Below are 26,362 nucleotides of genomic sequence, written 5' to 3' on the forward strand. Positions count from 1 at the left end.
CATGTCAGATTTATATGAGGACCCCAACAGGCAACTCACAGCAGATTTTAAGTTGCGTAACTTAAAGCAAAATAAGAGGCCTGTTGAGGAATATATCTCTGAATTTAAGATTTGGCAAAGGGATTCCCAATGGAATCAGGTTTCCCTAAAAAATCAATTTAGAATAGGGTTGTCTGAAAATATTAAGGATGAGCTTGCTAGACTAGATCTCCCAGAAACACTTGACTCACTTATGTCTTTAACTATAAAAATAGATAGAAGAATTAGGGAAAGGAAACAGGAAAGATATTCCCCAGACTCCTATACCAAGGTTACCACCCCTAAAGCTTATACACCCTCCCATAAGAGTCAGGATGAAGCCATGGAGATAGGGTTCATTAGAGGACCCCTGTCCCCTGAGGAAAAGTCACGCAGAAAAGAACTGGGACTTTGCCTCTATTGTGCCGCAAAGGAGCATTCTGTTTCTGACTGTCCTTCTTTAAAGATACAAAGATCAGGTAAGACAAATTTTACCTCAGATCATTTACTATCTTTAACAGCACAAAATCCTGCATATTTCATTATTACTATCTCTTTACAGTGGGGACAAAACCGACACAGTCTTAAGGCCGTTTTGGATTCGGGAGCCTACGCTAGTTATATAGATATAAAAGTTGTACAAGAAAATAAAATACCCATTATTGCAAAGAAAAAACCTGTTTCTGTACAATTAATTGATGGAAGACAATTAGAGTCAGGACCCATCACACACCAAACAATTCCCTTATTAGTCACTACTCATGACATACACCAAGAGTTCATTTCTTTTGACGTTATTCCTTCACCCATTTTTCCTGTTGTATTAGGTCTACACTGGTTGAATAAACATCAGCCCCTCGTACATTGGTCAGAAAAAACACTTGAATTTAATTCACAATATTGTACCACCACATGTTACCCTATACAACCTCTTCTATCTGTCTTGGAAACTAACATCCCTCCTGTTTATTCAGATTTAAAACAAGTATTTGACAAACAGGAGGCAGAAACCTTGCCACCCCATCGGGAGTATGATTGCCCCATAGATCTAATCCCTGGGTCAAAAGTTCCATATGGACACATATTCCCACTTTCTAAACCTGAGCTTGATACGTTGAAAGAATATATCAATGAGAATCTCAGGAAGGGATTCATTAGACCCTCCACCTCCCCTGCAGGGGCAGGAATATTTTTCGTAACCAATAAAGATAAAACCATACGGCCAATCGTTGACTACCGCGAATTGAATAAAATAACAAAAAAAGATCGTTATCCTCTTCCACTCATCCCTGAATTAATCGAAAGATTACATGGCTCATCCATTTACACTAAGCTTGATTTAAGAGGAGCTTATAATTTAATAAGAGTGCATTCTGGGGATGAGTGGTTGACTGCTTTCCGTACTAGGTACGGGTTATATGAATATACCGTAATGCCCTTTGGATTGTGCAATGCACCCGCCACATTCCAGAGGTTCATCAACGATGTGTTCCGTGATCTCCTTGACACTTTTCTAGTTATCTACTTGGATGACATCCTTATATTTTCAGATAATGAAAAAGAACATATAAAACATGTTAGGATAGTCCTCTCAAGACTGTTAGCTCATCACCTGTATGTGAAACCTGAAAAGTGTACCTTTCATTCCCCTGAAATCACTTTCCTTGGGTATCATATATCATCTAAAGGGATATATATGGAGAAAACAAAGATCCAAACCATTCTTGATTGGCCTATACCAAAAACCAGAAAACATATACAAAAGTTTTTGGGATTTTCTAACTTCTATAGAAAATTTATTAAAAACTTTTCAGCAATAGTTAAACCCCTAACTAACTTGACAAAAGCCAATGTTCCTTTTGAATGGAACAAAGACGCAAATCACTCCTTCAATGTTCTAAAAAATTCCTTTACTACAGCACCTATTCTAGCATACCCTGATCCACAAAAACAGTACATACTAGAGGTTGATGCCTCATTCTACGCTATAGGAGCTGTATTGTCCCAAAAGAATCCCAAAACAAATAGGACACACCCTGTAGCATATTACTCAAGAGTGTTAACAACCTCTGAAATAAACTACCATATCGGTGAAAAAGAGCTCTTGGCTGTTAAAAGCTCTCTTGAAACTTGGAGACACCTTTTAGAAGGTACAATAGAGCCTATAATTATTTTCACTGATCATCGCAACTTAGAGTACCTAAAAACATCTCGCACATTAACATCTAGACAAGTGAGGTGGAGTTTATTTTTCTCAAGATTTAATTACATCATAACCTATAGATCAGCTTTGAAGAATACCAAGGCCGACATACTTTCTAGGCTTCCTTCTCCTCCTCCTAAGATTCAGATGTGTAAACCCCTAGTTCCATTAGATAACATAGTGGGGACTTTAGCCATCTCAACCACTGAATTAAAAGAGAAGCAACTAACTGATACTTCTAAAGTGCTATACAACTTAACACAAGGAGAGAATGGGTTATACTACCATGACACAAAACTCTATGTACCCCCTTCACTAAGGGAACAAGTTCTCTCCTCTTGTCATGAATCTCCCCTTTCAGGTCACCCTGGTATGAACAAAACTTATGACTTAGTTACAAGATCCTACTGGTGGCCCCACATAAACACAGAAATAAGAAACTACATTAAATCATGTTCAGTTTGCACAACCTGTAAAACAGATAGGAATAAACCCACAGGGTTTCTTCTCTCCCTACCAGTTCCAGACAGACCGTGGAAAGACATTGCTATAGATTATATTGTTGATCTACCTGTATCTGAAAAGAATAACACAATAATCGTTATCGTTGATCTCTTCACTAAAATGGCACACTTTGTGCCTTATTATAAGTTACCAACTGCCCTGGAAACTGTAAATATCCTTATAAAACATGTCATCTGCCTACACGGCTTACCGAAAACTATAACATCTGACAGAGGTTCACAATTTACCTCTAAGGTTTGGAAACAATTATGTTCATCCCTTAACATTGAACAACGGCTTTCTACCGCATTCCATCCCCAAACCAATGGACAAACGGAGCGTACAAACCATTGGTTGGAGGAATATATAAGATGTTACACCAACCAACAACAAAACAACTGGACAAAATTACTTCCCCTAGCAGAATTCGCACATAATAATACTTACCATTCAACGATAAAAGCTACTCCTTTCTTTGCTAATTATGGCTACCATCCGAGCTTTCACCTACACCCCGAAGTCACCACTGACTGCCCAGTCATTGATGATCTTACTAACACTATGCTTGAAACATTCTCTCAACTTTATGACACTATCAAAATTGCCCAACAGAGGCAGAAGAAATACTACGACCTCAGGCATCGTCCTCCTCCTTCATATGTTCTTGGAGATCTTGTTTGGCTCTCTACGAGGAACTTACGAATCTCCGTGCCCAGCAAGAAGTTTCATAAACTTTTTATTGGTCCTTTCCCCATCATTAAAATAGTAAATGAGAATGCTGTTACTCTCCAATTGCCCCCCTCTCTTAAAGTTCACCCCATGTTTCACGTCTCACTCCTCAAGCCCTACAGTTCACTTCGGAATCCTTTGGACCCTTCTGTTCCTGTGTTGCCTATAGCTCCGGATGTGGAATATGAGGTTGCTGCCATCCTTGACTCCAGGAAGGTTTCTGGTCGTCTTCAGTACCTGGTACATTGGAAGGGGTACCCTTCTGAGGAGGATTCTTGGGAACCTTCTGTTAATCTCTCCGCTCCCAGGTTGGTCTCTCTTTTCCACAGAAGATTCCCGGATCGTCCCAGACCTTGACCCACGGAGTGGTTGCTCTTAAGGGGGGGGTCCTGTAACATTATACCCCTTTAAGGGGCGGTTTCCTCAGGTGCATATAAATCACACTGGATACATCACACCAATGCTTGGTATTGATGTATCCAGCCTGGATTAACTTCCTGTGAGCTAATCCCTTTTGCACCTGTGAAGCTAGTTTCTCTCCTGTGGATTCTGGGGAAATTTGCCTGCTACTCTCTCCTGCTCTGTAGTGGACTTTCAGTTCCAGCTGACTACCGGGCGACGTCACTCCCACGAGCCACATCCACTGTGTCTCTCACACGCTGCTCTCAACCTCTGCTGCAGCGTCTCTGCCTTGTGCTTTCTCTCCCACAAGCCTCATCAGCTGTGTCTCACACACCCTGCTTCCAGCAGCTGCTGCAGCGTCTCTGCTTAGTGCTCTCTCTCCCAAGCAAAGGATTGTGCCTCTCTGACTGTGAGCTTTTTCTTCAATATTCCTCTGCTTGTTACTTAAATCTCGGTAAGCTGAGTATTTATTTTTTCCAGTTCATATTTTCTAAGCTTTAACTGCTTATTTTGTTTATTCATTGTAATGAAGGTATTTGTTATTTTTAAAGTCATGTCTGACTAAATTTGAACTACCATATGTTGCCAGGGGTAAATAGTTCTACATATTTTCAAGACAACTGACTAGTATATTAAAATCATAATAAAATATATGTAAAACCCTAAGCCATGAGTTATTACATATATTTAAAAATGAAACACTCACTCAAGTTTTTATTTGGTAACCATACTTTTAATATATTGGAAAATCTATTCATGACTTATGCTCACAATAGACTTGATGAAAGCAGTGTTACTAATGAACTTTCACACACCTGTTACAGAGTCAGAGGGGGAGGAAGAGAGACAGAGAGAGAAAGAGACCATGGGGAGAACAACACATAAGGAGAGAGATGGATAGATAGATAGAGAGACACACACACACACACACAAGGGGGGGGAGAGAGGGACCACTGCATTTTAAAGTAATAAAACAGCAGAGCTACAGAGAGTTCAGAAAGTAAGACTATACATTAGTACAGAGGCAAGCTGCTAAGTTAGTGGGTGTAAAGTTTGAGTAAACAAAATACAAAAACGACCCTGCTGTAAAAGAGTAAAAAAAACACTAAACCACATTCATTAAATTATCATTTTCACTAACAGAATCCCTTTTTAGTAAAATCTTACTTCAATAAGATGTGGCTAAAACAGTGTTCTCTGTGCCTCTCTCTTCCTGATCTGTAAGGATTCAGGAAGTGACAGTGGTACATTCCACTGCACTTAGAGGGGAAGAACAGAACTCTCTTTTTCACTTTAGCAAAGCTAGCAGGTTCACAGGACAGCAACAAAATATATGAAAGTTGTTTTTTTTCCGTTTTTTGTTTTGTTTTATATGATTTAACATCCAGCCCCAACCCTATGTTTCACTTACTAATGCCTCTCGCTGGATTGGTTCAGCCCAAATAGGACTGCCTCAAATAAGCAATTAATGGGCCATGCAATGATCTTAACCACTTGCATCCAGTAGGTGGCGCAGAATGTTGTGTAATGGTGGGCAGACCTGCTTGTGCCTCTTCATTGCACAACATATAGCTGTGAGAGAGAAAAATGCTGGGGAAAAAAAATAAAAAATTTTTTTTAAAGCCAATAAAAAAAAATATATTTTTGCCCATATGACTGCCTCACCTGCCTCTAGTGACTGCACATCACTGTTCTCATGTAATTCTTTGCTGAAGGGATAGCACTGCACTACTGGCAGCTAGCTAAACACACCTAGTTAGCCAATCACAAGAGACAAATGTGTGCAGGCACCAATCAGCAGCTAGCCCCCACTAGTGTAAGATATGTGCGTATTCTTTTTTTGACAAGAGATACCAAGAGAACGAAGCACATTTGAAAATAGAAGTGAATTTAAAAGTGTCTTAAAATTACATGCTCTATGTGAATCATGCAAGTTTAATTTTGACTTTCCTATCCCTTTAAAGGAGCAACCCTGAGCTTATAAGCTATCAGAATTGAAGAGCAAAACAATAAGTTAAAATGACTTTGGAAAATTCCTGACTCTTTAGTCAAAAAGAAGATCAGACTCCCTGGTTTCCTTGGTAGCTTACCAATAATATTTGAGGGCTCTGATAACATTAAAGGGATAGTCTACACCAAAATTGTTATTGTTTAAAAAGATATATATTTCCTGAGCTTTGCACAACGAACATTGTTATATTAATATATTATATAACATTTAAACCTCTACATTTCTGCCTGTTTCTAAACACTACAGACATTCTCTTATCAAATGCTTTTTATTTGCTTTTCACAACAAGACACTGCTAAGTTATGTGTGACATATAGATAACATTGTGCTCACTCCCATGTTGTGCAGGAATCAGCACTAATTGGCTGAAATGCAAGTCAACAGATAATAAATAGCCCAGAGATAAAGGTACTGTCTGCAGAGGCTTAGATACAAGGTAATCACAGAGGCAAAATGTATATTACTATAACCATGTTGGCTGTGCTGTCCCTTTAAGCATGAGTACAAGAAAACTCATGAAACTCAGAGACACGTCTCGTTTGGGACAAAGTCATTATCAGAATAATCTTAAAAAGGAACAGCATTAAAGACCTTCTGGAAAAGTTTAAAAAGGGTGATGGCTGAATAACCAACAGAATCAATTCCATGGAGAAATTTTAACTTTGAAGGCAGGACAAATTAGTTCCAGCGCATGAAAGAATGTCACAGCATCAGGATGAAAGGAAATATTTAGCTGAGAAATAAAAGGGTAGAAACAAACTTCAGGAAACTAATGGATAAACACATTTCCATAACATTTTGGGGGGGAAAAAATCTAAACTACTGAATAGATAAGGAAATGCAAAGGAAATTCACAGCATTTGCCAAAGCTGGTCCAAACATTGTAATATGCTTTCACTGTTAGACGTATACAGGCTTTAGTAGTAACTGAAGTAGTAGGTTATAGTAGTAACTTTATTTGAGGAGAACACAGAATCCTTCATTCTCAAGAGTAAGCTTACCAAGTGGTGCCCTGAGTGAGTGCCTCTCCCCTTCTGTATACACTTATCATGACATTTGGATTAGTCTTCCTAAGGATGATGGAATCATTGCCCAATGTGCCTAGGTGTATATGGCTACACCCCACTGATAAGGCCCACATATAAACAAAGTATGGGTTTGCCATGCCTCTCATTTTGAGAGGGATTACTTAGTATTTTAGGGCTTTTTAGTTTCGGACCAAATTGATCTTCTTTAGGAAAGTTCCTCCCAGTGAAAAGAACATTATAGGCAAAAAGAGGCTGCTCCTGGGGTGGTGACGACAAGTCATACAACATGCTTTTATTTCCCAGGTTGAACACTTTTCTCTCTGTGCATGGAAGTTAAAGATTTGCATTGCAAGTACCTTAAAGGGACAGTCTAGTCCAAATTAAACTTTCATGATTCAGATAGGGCATGCCATTTTAAACAACTTGGTCCAATTTACTTTTATCATTAAATTGCTTTGTTCTCTTTGTAGTCTTTGTGGAAAGCTAAATCTAGGTAGGCTTGTGTGCTAATTGCTAAGACATTGAGACTGCCTCTTATCGCAGTGCCCCCAGTTCATGTGGGCCATATGGATAACAGTATTCCCACTCCCTTGGAGTTACCTAGGAGTCAGCACTAATTGGCTAAAATGTAAGTCTGTCAAAAGAACTGAAATAAGGAGACAGTCTGAGAAGGCTTAGATACAAGGTATTTACAGAGGTAAAAAGTATATTAATATAACAGTGTTGGTTGTGCAAAACTGGGGAATGGGTAATAAAGGGATTATCTATCTTTTTAAACAATAAACATTCTGGAGTAGACTGTCCCTTTAAGGGCATGGTAAAAAGTATGGCCAACAATACAGAAAAATAAGTCAATAAACATGTCCTCAGAAAAATTAGAAAAGAAAACCTAATTCTCCTAGGTTAGGCAGGCACCAGAAGATCTTGATCTATTGAATTCCTTGCAGGAAAAACAAAATTAGTTTGAAGACATAAACTGGTTTAACCCCCCAAGAAGTTACCATTTCATTCAGACTAAAGTAATCAGAACCCCTGTTTCTGGCACAAACTTGACATTTAGTTTTTCATGTTTCAGATCCATTTGCAGAATTCTCCAATAAAGAAAATGTGTCGGAAAACATCCTAGTAGAAAAACCATAAATCTTCTGACTGGGGGGGAGGGGTCAAATTACTTGAAATATGAATTGCAGAAATTGTCCTGAGATGGATTTCTGCACACCTGAGGATAGCTGCAGTTTCGCAAATTGCAAACCTGCTATTTACACCTTGATTGCTGTCTTGTTGCCAGACCAAATGCAAATACGATATTGATACAGAAGGGGTTCCAGGTCTTAAGAATCAGAAACCCTGCTCTGAACTCCAAAACATTTACAGGAAAAGAGGACTACTGAAATAACTACATTCCCTGAGCTTTGGGCTGGTTCTAAAATGCGTCCTGTCTGAAAAGACTATAAACTGTGGAGAGGACTGTCCAGATTGTCTGCAGAAAATGTCTCCTGGTGTGCTATGCTAATCACTAACTTAAATAGACTTTAAATTCAAAATGTAATTCTCCATAAAATGTTTAATTACCCATAATTAAAAATAACTTTTTAATGGACTTTTATTATTTGTTTGACTTATTTTCCTGTAATTTTGATGACTTTTCAAGTCCCTAATTGCCCACAGAAAAGGAACTACAGGCTTCTTAATGGCCATGTCCAAAGACTGCAAAACAATGCTTATTTTTCTAATAAAATTCAGGTTTTTAAATGTTTTTAAAATATTTTTGTATACAAATCTATTGTAAAGCAATGCAAAAGTAAGAATTTGACTTTAAGGAAAAATCTCTGATGAAAGAAATTAATTATCTAAGATAAGTCAAGAAAATTGCAGTTACTCTATGCTAGAAGTTCAATTCTAGCAATCCCATGATCTACTTTCTAAACCAGTGTTTTTCAACCAGTGTGCCGTGGCACACTAGTGTGCCATGAGAGATCCTCAGGTGTGCCACGGCAGACTGACAACAGTGTAACATTTTTTAAACTTTGCTTGTTTTTTACTCCCAGTGCAGGGGTAGTTTGTATGAGGCATGGCATAACAGCACAATACATACAGTATGCGTGTGTTTGTGTGTATGTGTATATATATATATGCTGTATTAGGCTACAATGTGTGATTTTTTTTTAATTTTGGGATGGTGGTGTGCCACAGGATTTTTTAATGTAAAAAAGTGTGCCACGGCAAAAAAAAGGTTAAAAATCACTGTTCTAAACTAAACTAAATCCACAATGCCCAAAGAATCAGTTTGTGCTACAAATTCCAGAGTGTTTGCTCTGGAAGAAATACACTGGCCAATCTTGTGTCCACAATAGTTCACAGAATGAAGGCACTTGAGAGCTTTTAGAATGTTCAGAAAGATTGATCTGCCTTTGATAATATGTGAACAAATATGTGATTAGCCGCCAGACAAGCTAATGAGGCTTTGTCAAATATATCAGCCAGAAAGGATTTGCAGACATACCTGAATCTTGCCAGATGAGCTGCTATAACACTGACAAAGATGAATGAAGTAGTGGTCAGTGCGAAAGGATTCACAAACTGGAAATTAAAATGTTCCATTTCTGTTATCCAAATGGATGTGAATATGGAGGTAAGAATCCTTCAGTCTCAAATGTCTCCATCTTGAGTTGAGGAACATTCATTAATCTTACATTATGTATAAAACAATATGATCCATATTACTTACATTTTTCAGTGTTAGTTGTCTGAGATAAATGACATCCATATGTGTTGTTAATATTAGTAGTTTAAATACACTTTAGATTAATAAATAAAAACAATGATGGGTGAGATAAATAGCTTTCTCAGTTGAATTAAAACAGAAAGCCACTCTTGGAAGCACTGTCCTTTACACATAAAAGTTGTCCCAAAAATGTCTTGTATACTACAGGCACCCTATGTTTCAGGACAAATATGTCTGTATTTGCACAGCAAGCTAAGATCACCTATTAACCTGTTATTACAATAATTATCATTCTCTCCCTGATCTGTGCATTTTCTTTATACAAACATACCAAATAGTCATGATATATTGTTAAAACTAGCTAATACTGAAGCAGATCCAGACTTGTGGGGGAAACGGAGAGCTTCAGATTTTGGTTAATATTTGTTTTTATCTTATCATACCTCCTTATTGGTAGCATTAACTTACATTTGGACACCTTCATAAAGCTAGTTTCTTACATAATTTGGCTGTATATGCTGATAAATGCTCCACGGCATATGGGTTAGACCTGTCACACTACTTTATGTTGGGTACTCCCACTACCTTGCAGGGAGCATGTTATATATCAATGTCAGGTTAATTCCCTATTCCCTATGACTCCCTGAGTACAATGGAGCACATTAACACCTTCTTTAAGAATGCGGCTAAAAATACCTTGAGTTTACATGTCGCCACTCTATCAATCCCTAAATGTAATCATTACCCCCTTTTGTTTCCAGATTTAAAATTTGTATTTTTAACCGCCAATCAGTCGATCGGGTATACAACTGTGGCAGTGGTGCCGGAGTCACGGTTTACAATGTAACTCCCCTAAAAGCACTTATATAACACGGCAGTCTCATAGTTTTAAATTTAATGTCACGCTCATACACATGTTTAACTATTTTACCTTTATCCCATTTTATTAACCTTAATTCAAAAGCTTAAGGTGTCATCTATATATAAGATTAAATCTCAATTATAGCTCTAAACTCTAGCAGATTCCCAGTTGAGCCTTAACCCTTTTAAATGAACAACAATAAATGCTGATATTGTACTTCTATGGCTTTATAGGGTTGAATCAGCTTATTTCAAGTTATCCCTGTTTTACTGTTATGTGATGCTTATCAACAATCTCTTACAATGGACTTACACAATACCACCGGTCCAAGTGTGACCTCTCCAATTAAAAGAGATGGAAAAAAGAGGACTTTCACTATGTCTACTACAAACCCCCAAGTATGATATGAATATTTGATGTGTATGATCATTATGTTGTTATTAATTCATTTTTATATTGTCCTCAATAAAAAAAACAAAAAACTAGCTAATACTGTCTACTGACACAATGGTTTTTATTTACTATATTTTATTGAACTAAAGCCTTGATTGATGACGTGGTCATTACCTGTTAATGGATTATAGTGGTCCCCATCGTTAACCAAAACCTTGTTAAAATGGATAATTCCAACATCAAAATGATCTGGCAGTTGAGTCAGTCCAGCAGAAAATGACACTAAAGATGTTGTAGCAGTGGCTCCTGGGGGAACAAGAACTGAGGTTACAACATAGAACCACATCATACATTTTACTGTCACCACATAAACCATAACACAAATGAGCACATTTCCTATGGTTAAAATGAAAACAAATATTAATGATTTAAAACACATTACCAAATTCATATGGCTGATCTTGTCAGCTAAAAAAAAACTTTATTTAAAATGTTCATCATGTTGTAGGTTTTTCTAATATGGTGTATTATATGATCTGACAAATATTGTCAGATAGATAGATTTAGTTAAATAGCAACAAGGCGAACACAAGGAGCTATAACATATTTCATGCAGTTGGTATGTTAAATAAATATATGTATTAAACCCATGCATTTCTGAGGAAAAGAAACGTTTTTTTTAATGTGTGTTATTAAAAAATGTAAAAAAATAAATGCTAGAAGCTAAAATCATGTAGTTAATCAAATGAAGCACCACAGGAATTAAGAGACACTAAATCATTTTCCTGCCAGTCTCTGAGATGCTGGGATTGGCTCTCAGCAGTGAGGGCGGAGCTATTAGTCACGGTGGATCAATGACAATATTAGGTATTTCTGTGCTGTTTGATTTTTGTACCTTTTACATGAATGGGGGAGATAGAGGGGAAAAGTTCTCAAACTGGGCAAAATATAAGTGTCTGGGAGCTGTATGTGAAGGTTCACTAAGCTGCAGTTTTATTGTCAGCCCCTTTCTGGCACTGTAAATTTGTATAATTTTATATCATATACATTAAACTGAGAACACACTCACAGGGCCTGGTTGTGTATATATCTATTATAAAATGGCAGCATCACTCACTTTTTGTAGCTGTTAAGAGTTATTTAAATAAACCAACATATGTCCTGCATATCAAGAAAAGGGATACAATTTAAAACATTTGTAAAAGGGACAATATATTGTAAAATTAGTTGTCCCTTAATGCGTTTCATATGACTTGCAAAGTATAAAATATATGAAACATTCCTTCAATAGGTATATATTTTTTTATATTAAATAGCTGATTTTGTTCTTAGAAACCACAACCCATCAAAATGGCTTGCAGGGAAATCAGATCTCTTTATTTTATCACTTTCTGTACACACATGCTTTTTATATTATCTCAGTCTTTTTACCAAACCCCAATACTTAGAGAGAACAACTGAAAATGAACATTTTATTACTTATCTCTCCTACAGCCTACAGGGAAGGTAATTTCTTCCGCTGGCTATGTTTACACAGCTTTTCTATAGCCAATATGTAACAATAGAAGCTTTTGGAAAAGGTAGGGATACCACAAGCATAATCAGATATTTCAATTGCTGATAAAAAAGGTAAAGGAGCTATTTCTAAATAATTTAATAAACTCCAGCAGGCAAAATTAATTGTTGGGGAGAAAACTGTGCCTTTAACCCACTTTGGCAGCTTGTGCAACAATTTTTAATTTGATTATACTTAATCCGAGCTTTGATAACAAAAAGTTTTTAAAGGGGTGTGATCTATTTAGTTCTTTTTAAATATAACTGCAACTTGTCTAAGATAGAGACTTTCAGCAGCCTACACTTTCTTTACAGCTATATTAGGATTAATCAGTACTCTTTATATTACTAGCAGGAAGAGGTTCAGTCAATGTATATCAGAGATCCCAGCGATAAATACAACCCTAGGGCACTTATTTTTGTGACTCTTGGTGGGACCAATTTAAAAAAAGGCCTAGAACAGAGGTTACTCTGTAGCATAACCTAAACCAGGCCCTGTTCAACTGGACACTTTTAGGAAGTATCATATTATTTGTGTGTTTAATGGGCAGAAATGTATATGCAACACTTAAGGCTTATAAAGTACATGCAACTCCCATGTGTTAACAAGTTGCCCATCACTGCTCTATATTAACGTTATGGGAAAGTTAGTGCATTTGCTGATTACAGTTTGATAGAATAATGTTTGAAATGTTATAATTTATTTTAATTGTATCAATTAGTTTGAGTTACAGTTAATCTGACATCTGCCCCCCACGTTGTACTCTTTTTTTTTCTTTCTTTTTTTTCTGCTGGTGACGTTTCTCAGCCGTCACTCAGTCATCTCCTCTGCTGCATGGCTCACTTTATATGGGGGCTTCAGTAAGAGTTTCACGCATGCGCAATACATTGCCCATCAGTTCTACTATTGTGGCTGAGTAGACAACCGGCGCATGTGCAGGCAATCTGTGCATGTGGAAATCATCTAACTCTCAAGAGGGCACATTAACAACTATAGACGGTGGGGCCTCTCTATACATCACTACGCTACATAAAAACAAATGCAAAGGAGCCAAGAACACAAAACACAATAGTTATATTTAAATTTTACTTATATAAAGTCACATTTTAAAAATATAATGAAGCAGTTTACTTGTGAATATAATTTAGAATCCGCTGGAAAGTTTATAGAAGTTTAAATTTACCATCACTATTAGACCATGACATTGTTACATTAGAATATCACTTTCACCTTTATTTGACTGAAGTAGAAGCTATGTTCATATTTTGGATCTGCATATAAAGAGCAATGCCTTAAAGCATCAACCTAAGGCCAAAACAACCTTGTTTTATTTATGTATTCCCTCCTGAGGTTGTGTGTTGATCACAAGACATGTAAATACTTCAGATTTATCATCTTACTCTTAGATCCCATCTCTGCCCTTCAGGGAGCAGAAGCCTTCAGCTAAACTGCAGGGATTACACCATGACACCAATGTCTTTAGTTTTACAAATCTGAAAATACACAATAAACTGGTGCGCATGCTTACGCAATGAACATAGATTTATAAAGCCAATACAATACCACTAAGGTAATGTAATAATATCATGATAATGTAAAATAAATGTATTACCTAGTGATTCTGAAAAGATTGTAATTTTTGGATGCTCTGAAAGATAAAATAAAGCAAATGTCACAAACATTATTAAATAAAAAGCAGTCAAAATGCAACTAAAATATGAATATTCATAAAACACACACACACTTATTTATATGCATATTAAATATCTAACCAGGTTTGATCACAGTTTAAATGTTGCTTCACTTTCGTCTAATCACATTAAAAATAAAAGGGATACTCAGTTTTCATTTTTGTATTGTCATCCATATGAATGAGCAGTATTTAAACGTTGATAGTTTTGATTGAAAATGTAAAATAAAGTTTAAAGGGACATTAAATACTAAATACATGCTAGATAGAATGATGCATTCAAAGAAAAGATTAGTCCATGACTAACATGTAGATGTATTTTTTAAAGTTTCATTAGTGACAAAATAAGTTTTAGTGTCTATAAAACACTGGGAGCTGCCATGTTGTAACTTGTGTTACCTTCTCTGCTGTGGCCAATTAGGGACAGTTATACATAGGTCATTAGAGTGTGCAGCCAATGGTTGTGCTGGATTTAACAGTGTTCTGCACTTCCATGTCTAACAGGAACTGAAAAGCTTACAATTTCAGAATGGAATTACAGGCAAAGAGGACAAAATAAATAATGAAAGTATATTGCAGAGTTGTTTTATATATACAATTTATCATTTTATATTACCATCTCAAAGTGTTTAATGTCCCTTTAATGTAAATTTTAATGAAATGAATGCAGCAGTATCAGCTTTGTACTGCTGGCTAATGCTCATTGGCTGATGGGTATTTCCTGCTATTACTCACTGGATTTTGGAATAATAAACATTTGCACTTTAATTTGGTAAATTGGTAGAAGGTACAAAATTGATACTGACATGTTAGTTTCAGTTTAGTAGCTTTTACTTAAAGGGACAGTCAACATCAGAATTGTTGTTGTTTAAAAAGATAGATAATCCCTTTATTACCCATTCCCTAGTTTTGCATAACCAACACAGTTATAATAATACACGTTTCACCTCTGTAATTACCTTGTATCTATGCCCCTGCAAACTGCCCCCTTATTTCAGTTCTTTTGACAGACTTGCATTTTAGCCAATCAGTGCTCACTCCTATGTAACTTCACGTGCGTGAGCTCAATGTCATCTATATGAAACACATGAACTAATGCCCTCTAGTGGTGAAAAACTGCCAGATTAGAGGCGGCCTTCAAGGTCTAAGAAATTAGCATATGAGCCTCCTAGGTTTAGCTTTCAACTAAGAATACCAAAAGAACAACTGCAAACTTGGTGATAAAAGTAAATTGGAAAGTTGTTTAAAATTACATGCCCTATCTGAATCATAAAAATGTATTTGGGACTTGACTGTCCCTTTTTTTATTGTTTAAAAAGATAGATAACACCTTAACTACCAATTCTCCAGCTTTGGAAACAATGGCAAATTTCGCTAACATTTGTTAAGAATCTAAAATTCTCCAAATATATATTTGTGTCTAAGAAATTCTTTAAAAATTAAAAAAAAAAACTTGAATATTAAAAATGGAAATATATTCTAATAACATACAATATATATAGTAAATTAAAGGAAAAATTAAAGTGGTAGTAATTCCATTTTAATATTTTTGTGGACGGACCCTATCTAGGTTCTTTTTTTTTCATAACTAGACTAGTGAACTTACTATAAAAAAGAAGGCATACCTGTAATTAGAAATATCTATAATATGTAAAGATTTCTGTATACCAGAAGTGTAGCACGTTCTAAATAAAAATATTCAGTTGCATATTCTGAATAAAAATGTTCAACAAGTTTACTGTTTTTCTTGCCAATGAGAATATGTGGATATTTTCAAAGAAGATAGTGTTTTTTAGTCCTTTCTTGAACGCTCCCATGTGCATGCAAACAAGAGTCCATTCAGGTCTTCCGCCAAAACAAGAAGAATATTGATACAATCTACACGTTTTGTGCTTTCAAGACTTGAGGAACTGCAATTTTACACAACTGAATACAGTACCACTTCTGGCTTTGGATGCAGCCCTGTGCACTTGTTCACTTGACAAGAATGCACACATAGGCTTAGCCACTTGAGCGGGAGAATGCAGTGAGTGCAATGACCGTTCCCAGCAACTGTGAAGCATGTGCTACTTTAGCTGAGAGATGATACTCGATCACAGGCATTTTAATTACTGTGTTGGTCATTTACACACACTCTCCGGCCACTCTCCAGACATTATCAAATTAAATAGCCATAAGTTATAATATATCAGCTATATCCAAAAGATTGTGGTCTAAGGTCTGACTGGCAAATACACCACAACAGCCAGTACTAATAATATGTCCTCAAATGTATAAATATTTTACACAAATAAAGTCTGCACCATAATTGTGAATACCCCTTTAGCAAACAATTAATTAAATTAGTTTGACTTACCTTTTGATTCTGCAGTTGGTTTGGGGTATCCTACAACAGATAAATCAATGATAGTTACGGACATGTGATTATTTACACCAGTGTTTCTAAACCGCGGTCCTTAAGTAGCCCAACAGGCCAGGCTTTTATTATAGCTGAACTAGAGCACAGGTTAAGTAATCAGCTGATCAGTAACCATGGTTACTAACCTGCTCTCACCCATGAGCTGACTATTTCACCTTTGCTATAGTTCAGCTATAATGAAAACCTGGACTTGAGGACAGCGGTTGAGAAACACTGCTTTACACCATCATTTTACATATTAAGTAAAACAATAAAATCTTATGAAATAAAATTCTTAATCTATTTATTTGTCTTTCATGATCGTTTCAGCAATATGTAAAGTGAAGCCAGAGGAAAAGCACAGTCATCTGAACCGACAGGCATTACAATAAAACCAAGAGATCAAAAAATGGGAACCTTTCTAATATTATAGAACAATGAGAGTTGTATGCTACACATGGGTTTCTTTTCTTGTTGCTCTTTACAAAACTATAAAACATCTTTAAAAAATAAATAAATTACTGCATATCCCACAATAACTGTTTAATATCTGGGACGATCCAGAATTAGCCCAAACTCCACCCATATAATCCAAACACCACCCAGAGCAACAATAACCTACATAACCCAGTTCTCAATCTCGCTGACTCCTCCTATTTTCATTATATGCCCCTCCCCCTATGTTAGTGTTTTTTATATTAAACTTAAGTGCACTTTTGTAAACTACATTTAAAAAGTTATAATCTACAAATAATATGACACAGGATTGATCTGAGTCAGCTGGAAAAAAAAGCACAACAAAAAATGTGGAAATATACAGTGTATATAATCATCTCACCAGGAGCTCCAGCAACTCCAGTTGACATAGGCATATCTTGTTGTCCATCAACACCTTGAGGACGTCCTGATTCAGATTTAAGAATCTTTCCTGGGGGACCAGCCTGACCAGACTCAATTATGAAACCATTGGTGCCCGGGAGAATTTTCACATTAACATAAGGTGGCTGTGGTTGTGGTGGTTCTGGTTGTGGCTTAACATAAGTTGGGTCTTGAGGTGGTTGTGGATAAATTGGTTGTTGTGGTACCTGTGAAGGCTTTTCTGGTATTCTTGGTGGAGGCTGAGGTATAATTCTTGTTTGGTAGGTCTGATCTGTTTCCTTTCCTAGAAAAGCAAACAAAAAGTGTACAGTGAAAACATGTTAGTATGCTAATATACCTGAAATGAGTAATCTTATCGTGCTACAAATCAGGGGTGGTTCAGTCTGGTGAACTGCTTGTGCAATGCCGCCCCCTGCAGATTTGCGGCCGCTAGCTGGGGGTGTCAATCAGCCCAATTGTATAGGATCAGGCGGATTGATGTCCGCAGCCTCAGAGCAGGTGGAAAAGTTATGGAGCAGCTGCTTCATAACTGCTGTTTCTGGCAAGCCTGAAGGGTCACGCGAAAACAGGGGCATCAGGGGCCATTTGGAGCTTGATAATTCAGCCCTTAAAGTGATGGTAAATCCTAGTGTTTTTGAAAGGCTAGGATTTACCAGTGTTACAAATAAAGGGACCCTCAGTCATGAAGTATAAAATACTTCATGCTGAAAGTGCCTTTATTTGCCAGCAGTGTATGCCATGCTAAGCTCCTCAGGCCGCCCACGGGAGAAAGTTATTTTTCAATGAGGTAACATTTCCACCTCTTAGCCAATAGCTGTGCAGCCCAGTTGGCATTATGCTGTATGGCTAGCACGCTATTGGTTAACATAACCTCAATGATAAAATAGCGTTCTGCCGTGGGTGGCCTGCGGCACTCATCACAAAATAAGCTGCGGGTAAATAAAGGAACTTTCAGCACAAAGTATTTTATAAATTTTTTTGAATTTCTATTGAATCCAGACACAAGACAACAATTTTGGAGAAAGTGGTACCACTAGTGCCAAAACAAGTGAGTGGCAATAAAGATTTGGCTACACACAGCAGAAAAAAATATTCAAGAATGCAAATGTTTTTTTTCTGTGTTACAAAGTTTCACATATTGCTGTCCCTTTAAAACCTCAACTTCATAGTACTGATTCAAAAGATAATTTACGTAATGATAGATAATAAAATTAAAAAAAAAAAGTTACTAAAAAAAATGTGTTCTATTTAATTGAATTCCTATGACTTATTTTTCACTAAGAACATTGCACAACTGAATGTTGAAGGGTAATATCAATCACTTTTTTCCTCTTCTGTGCTGACGTGGAGGAATCTGAAGCTTTTTTGTATTTTATTAATCTACATAACTAGTAGCAGAGGGACATAGAGCAAAGAAACCAAAGGTAATTTAGTGAGTACACCCCTCACATTTTTGTAAATATTTTATTATATCTTTTCATGTGACAACACTGAAGAAATGACACTTTGCTACAATGTAAAGTAGAGAGTGCACAGCCTGTATAACAGTGTACATTTGTTGTCCCCTCAAAATAACTCAACACACAGCCATTAATGTCTTAACCGTTGGCAACAAAAGTGAGTACACCCCTAAGTGTAAATGTCCAAATTGGGCCCAAAGTGTCAATACTTTATGTGGCCACCATTATTTTCCAGCACTGCCCTAACCCTCTTGGGCATGGAGTTCACAGGTTGCCACTGGAGTCCTCTTTCACTCCTCCATGACAACATCACGGAGCTGGTGGATGTTAGAGACTTTGCACTCCCGCACCTTCTGTTTGAGGATGCCCCACAGATGCTCAATAGGGTTTAGGTCTGGAGACATGCTTGGCCAGTCCATCACCTTTACCTTCAGCTTCTTAAGCAAGGAAGTGGTCGTCTTGGAGGTGTGTTTAGGGTCGTTATGTTGGAATACTGCCCTGCGGCCCAGTCTCCGAAGGGAGGGGATCATGCTCTGCTTCAGTATGTCACAGTACATGTTGGCATTCATGGTTTCGTCAATGAACTGTAGCTCCCCAGTGCCAGCAGCACTCATGCAGGCCTAGACCATAACACTTCCACCAATAAGCTTGACTGTAGGCAAGACATACTTGTATTTGTACTCCTCATCTGGTTGCGGCCACACACGCTTGACACCATCTGAACCTAATACATTTATCTTGGTCTCATCGGACCACAGGACATGGTTCCAGTAATCCATGTCCTTAGTCTGCTTGTCTTAAGCAAACTTTTTGAGGGCTTTCTTGTGCATCATCTTTAGAAAAGGCTTCCTTCTGGAACAACAGCCATGCAGACCAATTTGATGCAGTGTGCTGCGTATGGTCTGAGCACTGACAGACTGACCCCACACCCCTTCAACCTCTGCAGCAATGCTAGTAGCACTTATATGTCTATTTCCCAAAGACAACCTCTGGATATGACGCTGAGCATGTGCACTCAACCTCTTTGGTCGACCATGACGAGGCCTGTTCTGAGTGGAACCCGCCCTGTGAAACCGCTGTATGGTTTTGCCCACCGTGCTGCAGCTCAGTTTCAGGGTCTTGGCAATCTTCTTATAGCCTAGGCCATCTTTATGTAGAGCAACAATTATATTTTTCAGATCCTCAGAGAGTTCTTTGCTATGAGGTGCCATTTTGAACTTCCAATGACCAGTATGAGAGAGTGTGAGAGCGATAACAGCAAATTTAACACACTTGCTTCCCATTCACACCTGAGACTAACGAGTCACATGACACCGGGGAGGGAAAAAGGCTAATTGGGTCTTATTAGGACATTTCCACTTAGGGGTGTACTCACTTTTGTTGCCAACGGTTTAGACATTAATGGCTATGTGTTGAGTTATTTTTAGGGGACAGCAAATTTACACTGTTATACAGGCTGTACACTCACTACATTGTAGCAAAGTGTAATTTCTTGAGTGTTGTCACTGTGAGGGGTGTACTCACTTTTGTGAGATACTGTATGTATATGTATATGTATATGTATATGTATATATATATATATATATATATATATATATATATATATATATATATATATATATATATATATATATATATATATATAGCGCTTAAAATTTACACTAGTCCACTAGCCCTGGACAAATAAGAAATTGCAGTGGACGAGTAAAGAGTTTGACTTTTTCCTATTTTAATATTGAGTGGAGTAGTAACTTTTTCTCTTGGAACTAGTAACTTTACTGTGAAACTGTAGTGATCTTTTTACATCACTGTGTATGTATGTATATATACACATACGTATATATACCTACATACAGAAATACATACACACACATACAAAACACGGAAAGCTATCAGGGACTCAGGTAGTTAACCCCGGGTGCAAAGCACATAGGGAATATTTTATATATATATATATATATATATAATGATTTGAGTATCTATATACAGATAATGACTGCATAGGCTTGGCTGTTTTGGGGCCTCCAGCACTTGTGCCCTGGTGCCAATGCCCCTCCTGCACCAATGGTAGTCCCGTCGTTGTACATAACTAAATTCTGCTCCCTACAGGCCTCTTTTTTTCCTTCAAGTCTGTGTGCCCCGTCCAACTCTATTTCTGTCTTTCTTTAAAGATGTTACTGTCCCCTTAACTGTAAAGCAAAAAATCTGCCTATTTGTATCTCAGCGTAAGGGCTAGATTTATCACTACACGAACATAACGATTGGTTAACGCGCTGCTTCATAAACCCTCAAACCAACTTAGAGTTGGTATATAAAAATCACCCAGATTCATTCAACCAGGATGATTGACAAGTCCTACTCTCACGCAATTGGTTGAACACTTGTACAATGGGAAACAAATGCGCCCCACAATTTGAGATGAAATGCTAACAGGTTCACAACATGTAAAAATTGTCCATTCACAAATTGATAAATATAGCCCTAAGTGTTATTGCATTGTCCTTTTTTTATATACATTTTTATACATTGTTACTGTATTTAATGTTTAGACGTCACCATACATTTTCAAGTCATTTAAACTTTGATGTAAAATTTTCTTCTATAATTATAAGTATAAAACCATGTAAATAAGAAATGGCAGTCTGCTTTACCGGTTACTTGTTTCTTAAATGGAGATTAATCCCTCCCCAAAATTATATCATACACTTAAATTAGCTTTCCTATAAACATCTTAATTAACAATTCCTCACTGGCTGACATCTCCTACCTCTATTGGTGGGCAGTGATTTTTTTTTTTAAAGGAACATCTGTTTCAAAAAACAAAACAAACTGCTAGACATTACAAATGCTTTTAGAAGCATCAAAGAAAAAAATGGCTTTTATGTTTATTTAAGTGGGTAATTGTTACATGCACAGCTGGTGTGTTTTCTTATTGATTTTTTTTCTGGAGAAATAAATAAAGCTTACCTGCTCCAGGCTGAGCGTTTAGAAGACCGTGCAGGCCCGAAGTAATTTCTGTGATTTGATTATTAAACACCTCAACTGAATTCCTGAGGCTAAAAATGTCTCTGGAATGTGTCCTGACTGTCCCATTTATGGTATGTATACAGTTCCACAAACTGGTAACATGCTTGTTAAGCCCTTCTTTTATCCTCTGCAAACTGCCAGAGACAGTGTCCAGTTTCCCACAAACATTCTCCAGTTTTGAAACTCTAGCATCAACATTTGAAATCTCCTTTCGGATTCCCTGAGTATTTTCAGAACATTTTCCTTTTTCACTGACTTGACTACTTAGTAGCTCAAATTTGCCCTGAAGACTATTACAACAGTTTTCATTTGAAGAGTATGAGGTATTGTTAAATAAAGTATGGACTTCATTGATCCTTGAATAAAGTCCTTTTTGTGCATTTGTGACAGAAGAATTCACGTGCAATAACTGATCTTTAAGAAGTTTCATCTCATTGTTTAATGACTTCACATCGGTATCCGTATTCCGTAATTTGAATTGAAGCATTCCTAGATCTCCTTGTACTGTGGTGATATCAAACTTGTTCTTTTGAATTAAGCCAAAGTTTTGATTCATACTATTATTTAAAGACTTTAATAGTAGATAATTGTCATTTAATTTATCAAACAAAACTTGGTATTTATTTCTGTATATTTCATTGTTTCTCTGATTTTCTTCCTTATCGTGTGCCATTGACTGCAAATCATCTTCAATTATTTGAACTGTGTGCTTAAGCCCATTTATTTCATTTATAAGATTTTCATTAAAGGTATCTGGATCATTATGAACAGCTGGCCCTATGCTAAAATATGTTCCATCAGAAGAGATATTAGAAATATCCAAAACTGCTCTTTCAAGTCTATCTTCTAGTGACTGCAGTTTTGTTCCAAGTAGATTTTTAACGCCATCTGAATTAGAGGTAATCAAATTTCTCAGTGTTTCTTCAATATAAAAGCAATGTTCTTCTGCATTTTTTTCCGTTACATTAATTTTAAAATCTAACTCATTTAGCCTTTCTTCAAAGGTATTGTCTGGTCCATAACCAATAATATGATTTATTTCATTATCAAACCTGGCATTTAAAGCTTTGTTAGCATCGCCAATCCTTTCAATTTTTAGATCCAAATTGTTTATTTTAGAATCAAAGTCTTCTTTTTTGCAACCTGAACTTCCTGACTGTTTTATTTCTGCTCGTAGTTGATTTATTTCTTTCATTAAATTCTCTTCTTTCTCTTTAAGAAGCTCTGCAACTCCCGAGCAAGTATTATCATTCTCTTCACATTGTTGTTGAACGTTGAGCAATTTATAGTCGCAAGAGTTTTTCAGGTCTGCCATTTTCCTGTCAATGCCATCAAGCATTTCATCTCTAAATGCTTCAAATTTCTCATCTACGTATGTCTGATGTACATTTACACTAGACGCAGTCACTGCAGGTTGACGTGATGTCTCTTCGAATTCCTGTAATCGTTCTTCATACGAATTTATTTTTTCATTTAGTTCCTGTATCTGATCACTTTTGTTTTTCAAAGCTTCTTTAAGATCTGCTAATTCCGAAATAATATCTTTCACGCCATCATCTCTTTCAGCACTACCAGAAATCCCAGGTAAATACAAAATATCAGTGTTACCACCACGAGCACTATCCGTGCGTGGTAGGTTGTTTAACATCTGTTCTAGGATCTTACTTACATCTTCTTGAATAGTGATCTTTAAATTATCATTTACCCCTGCTAAAGACGATTGTAAATCAATCACTGTCTTGGTAAGTTGAAGTATTTCATTTTCGAGATACTGAATTTTTCCTCCTTGGGCTTCTTTCAGTTCTTGTAATTCTTTTTTTGGATCCTCTGTTTTTTGCTGTAGTCCAGATCTATCTGTTTGAAAATAAAAAATATTACATTATACAGGAATCAAAAACTAGTTTTAAAGGCTAATACAAAAAAGTGAATTTATCAAAAAGAAAATTCTGTACTGAAAATAGCAGGTAACATTTCTTCAAAGTATAGGACTTCTAGACTATGCTTTGGCCACTTTATATTCTTCAAAACTAAAGAAGAAAGCCTTTGTACTTTCTATAACGAGCATTTGTAACACCAGACTTACAAACAAGATAAAGTCAATACCTGTCTGCTATCCTGAACCATATGTGAAAAATAGGTTTCTTCGAAAGCATGAAATTTAAACTACCCAATGTCAAAGAAAAAAAGTCACTGGTTCTAGATTTCCTAGTTGGGGAGAGTGCACAGACAATAAAAAAGATGCTAATTTGTTTTTAAAACATTGAGATGTGGCTGATATGCTATTCTTTAGCAACACAACAGAAATGTCTTGTAATTAAGGTTTTTACTGTCTCTTTAATAAACTTCTTGAAGAAAAAAGCAAAAATGCAACGGAATGTGCAGTTATTGTTCCCATGCAAACAATTTACAATTCATTATGCAGGTCAGTCTTTAGTGAAGCTTGTGGGCTAATTTAAACACTAATTATAATACATTTCAATTACTTTTTTAATCCATATAATTTCCTTTTGTAAGATGAGCTACTGATGTAATAAATTAGACACTTACCTAGCTCTTTCTGTACATCATTGGGAGGGGGAGTCTGGAACGAAATTTGCTTCACTTTTTCATTGGGGCCTTCTTTGCAATCTACACCTTTGTAACCAGGACAGCATCTCCATTCCATCTCAGTGACGACTTTATATGACGTTGTATACCTCGGTCTAAAACTAGCTTTGTAACTGCAAATTAGATTTGAGAAAAAAAAAACAGCTATTAAATATTTAAGACAAAAACACTCAAATGTTAAAGCACTTGAAATTGATGCAGCATAGCTGTAAAAAGCTGACTAGAAAATATCACCTGAAGATCTCTATGCAATAAATTAAGATGTTTTACCTCAAATTTCTAAGTATTCACACCCAACTGTAAAAAGACTTTAAAGGGCCACTAAACCCAAAAATTTTCTTTCATGATTCAGTTAGAGAATACAATGTTAAAGAACATTCAAATTTATTTATATTATCTAATTTGTTTTATTGTTTAGATATCCTTTGTTGAAGAAATAGCAATGCATATGGGTGAGCCAATCACACGAGGCATCTATGTGCACGCACCAATCAGCAGCTACTGAGCCTATCTAGATATGCTTTTCAGCAAATAACATCAAGAGAATTAAACAAGTAGAAGTAAATTAGAATGCTGTTTAAAATTGCACACTCTTTCTAATTAATGTAAAAAAAATTGGGGTTTCATGTCCCTTTAAGCAGTCAGTCAGGATGCTTATCCCAGGACAAGCTAGGGAATGTGCATCTGTCATGTGCAGGCATAGTCATGTTATTTTCCTATTCAGTTTAATCTCATAATATCACAGCAAAGGCAAAGCATTACCTCAGCACTGCTGATGCTGATTGGCTGTTTTATGTTTTTAACTTGCAGCTGGACAGCAGCTGAAGTATAACTGTTTACAGAGCCCTTACTGGTGAGCTGAAATTTTTTTGAGGTAAAATATCTTCGTTTTTTACATAGAGATGCTCAGGTGATATTTTCTTTTCAGCTTTTTACAGTTATGCTGCATCACTGCACACATGATTAAGCATATGAATATTATGTCCCTTTAAGATACAGTTATAATATAAGGAACTATTTGACTATATGTACATTATTTCAGAGTGCCAGAGTGTTCTGAAAATGTGTAATATTTCCAGTGTTCTAAACAATGGTAAATATTGAGTTTCATGCATTAGACTTTCCAACTAAGCATAAAAGTATTGGAGCAAAGATTGGCAGAAGTATTATAATGAAAGGTTAGGCCATTTCTGGTTTTATTTTTAAATGCTGCCAAAAATGCATGAAGTATTTGGGGAAAAAAAGATTAATAGATAGGATTTAGAGGTCTTAAATTATTTTACATCCAACTTTTCCTAATTTCTTACATAGTGATTGCTAAGCAAAAACTTGAATTCCAAAGTATGTAAATCCTGCACAATTAACATGTTCTCTCAATATTTTTTCCCACTGGTTTATAGCTTTTTAATAGCTATAATAGTGGTTTGGTAGTATATATGCTGGAATTTAAACCCAGATGGCTGATTAACTGAACATACAACGCAAAAGTATTAGTGAACATAGGTCAGATTAGGACATGTGCTGCAATACATTAAATGACCAATCAGATTCGTTTATATAATCCTGTTGAGAATTTCAGAATCTTTATAATTTGTGATTTGTTTCAAACTCTTCTTAAGTCAGATTTATTTCCAGGTTTAAAGACATATTCTAACACAAAAATGAACCAACCAAGTATTCTACTAATCTTACTTACTGCAATACTGCATTGTTTACAACATTTCAAATCATTAAAGGGACATGAAACCCAAAATGTTTCTTTCAGATAGAGCATGCAATTTTAAACAACTTTCAAATTGATTTATATTATAAAATATTTTTTTGTTCTCCTGCTATCTTTATTTGAAAAGCAGGGACATAAGATCAGAAGC

General features: G+C 36.3%; 1 protein-coding gene across 1 annotated transcript in view; it reads right to left on the reverse strand.

Annotated features, from left to right (window-relative positions):
* EMILIN2 (elastin microfibril interfacer 2) overlaps window positions 1-26,362 on the reverse strand; it is an 89,783-nt gene that overhangs the window by 21,033 nt on the left and 42,388 nt on the right. Inside the window, exons 3-8 of the mRNA XM_053714955.1 lie at window positions 24,432-24,604; window positions 21,825-23,738; window positions 17,357-17,680; window positions 16,477-16,506; window positions 14,043-14,078; window positions 11,050-11,181 (exon numbers count right to left, since the gene is read on the reverse strand). Of these exons, the coding sequence (XP_053570930.1) occupies window positions 11,050-11,181; window positions 14,043-14,078; window positions 16,477-16,506; window positions 17,357-17,680; window positions 21,825-23,738; window positions 24,432-24,604 (2,609 nt within the window). The remainder of the gene's footprint in view (window positions 1-11,049; window positions 11,182-14,042; window positions 14,079-16,476; window positions 16,507-17,356; window positions 17,681-21,824; window positions 23,739-24,431; window positions 24,605-26,362) is intronic.

Source organism: Bombina bombina, chromosome 5 (genome assembly GCF_027579735.1).
Source record: "Bombina bombina isolate aBomBom1 chromosome 5, aBomBom1.pri, whole genome shotgun sequence".
Taxonomy (NCBI): domain Eukaryota; kingdom Metazoa; phylum Chordata; class Amphibia; order Anura; family Bombinatoridae; genus Bombina; species Bombina bombina.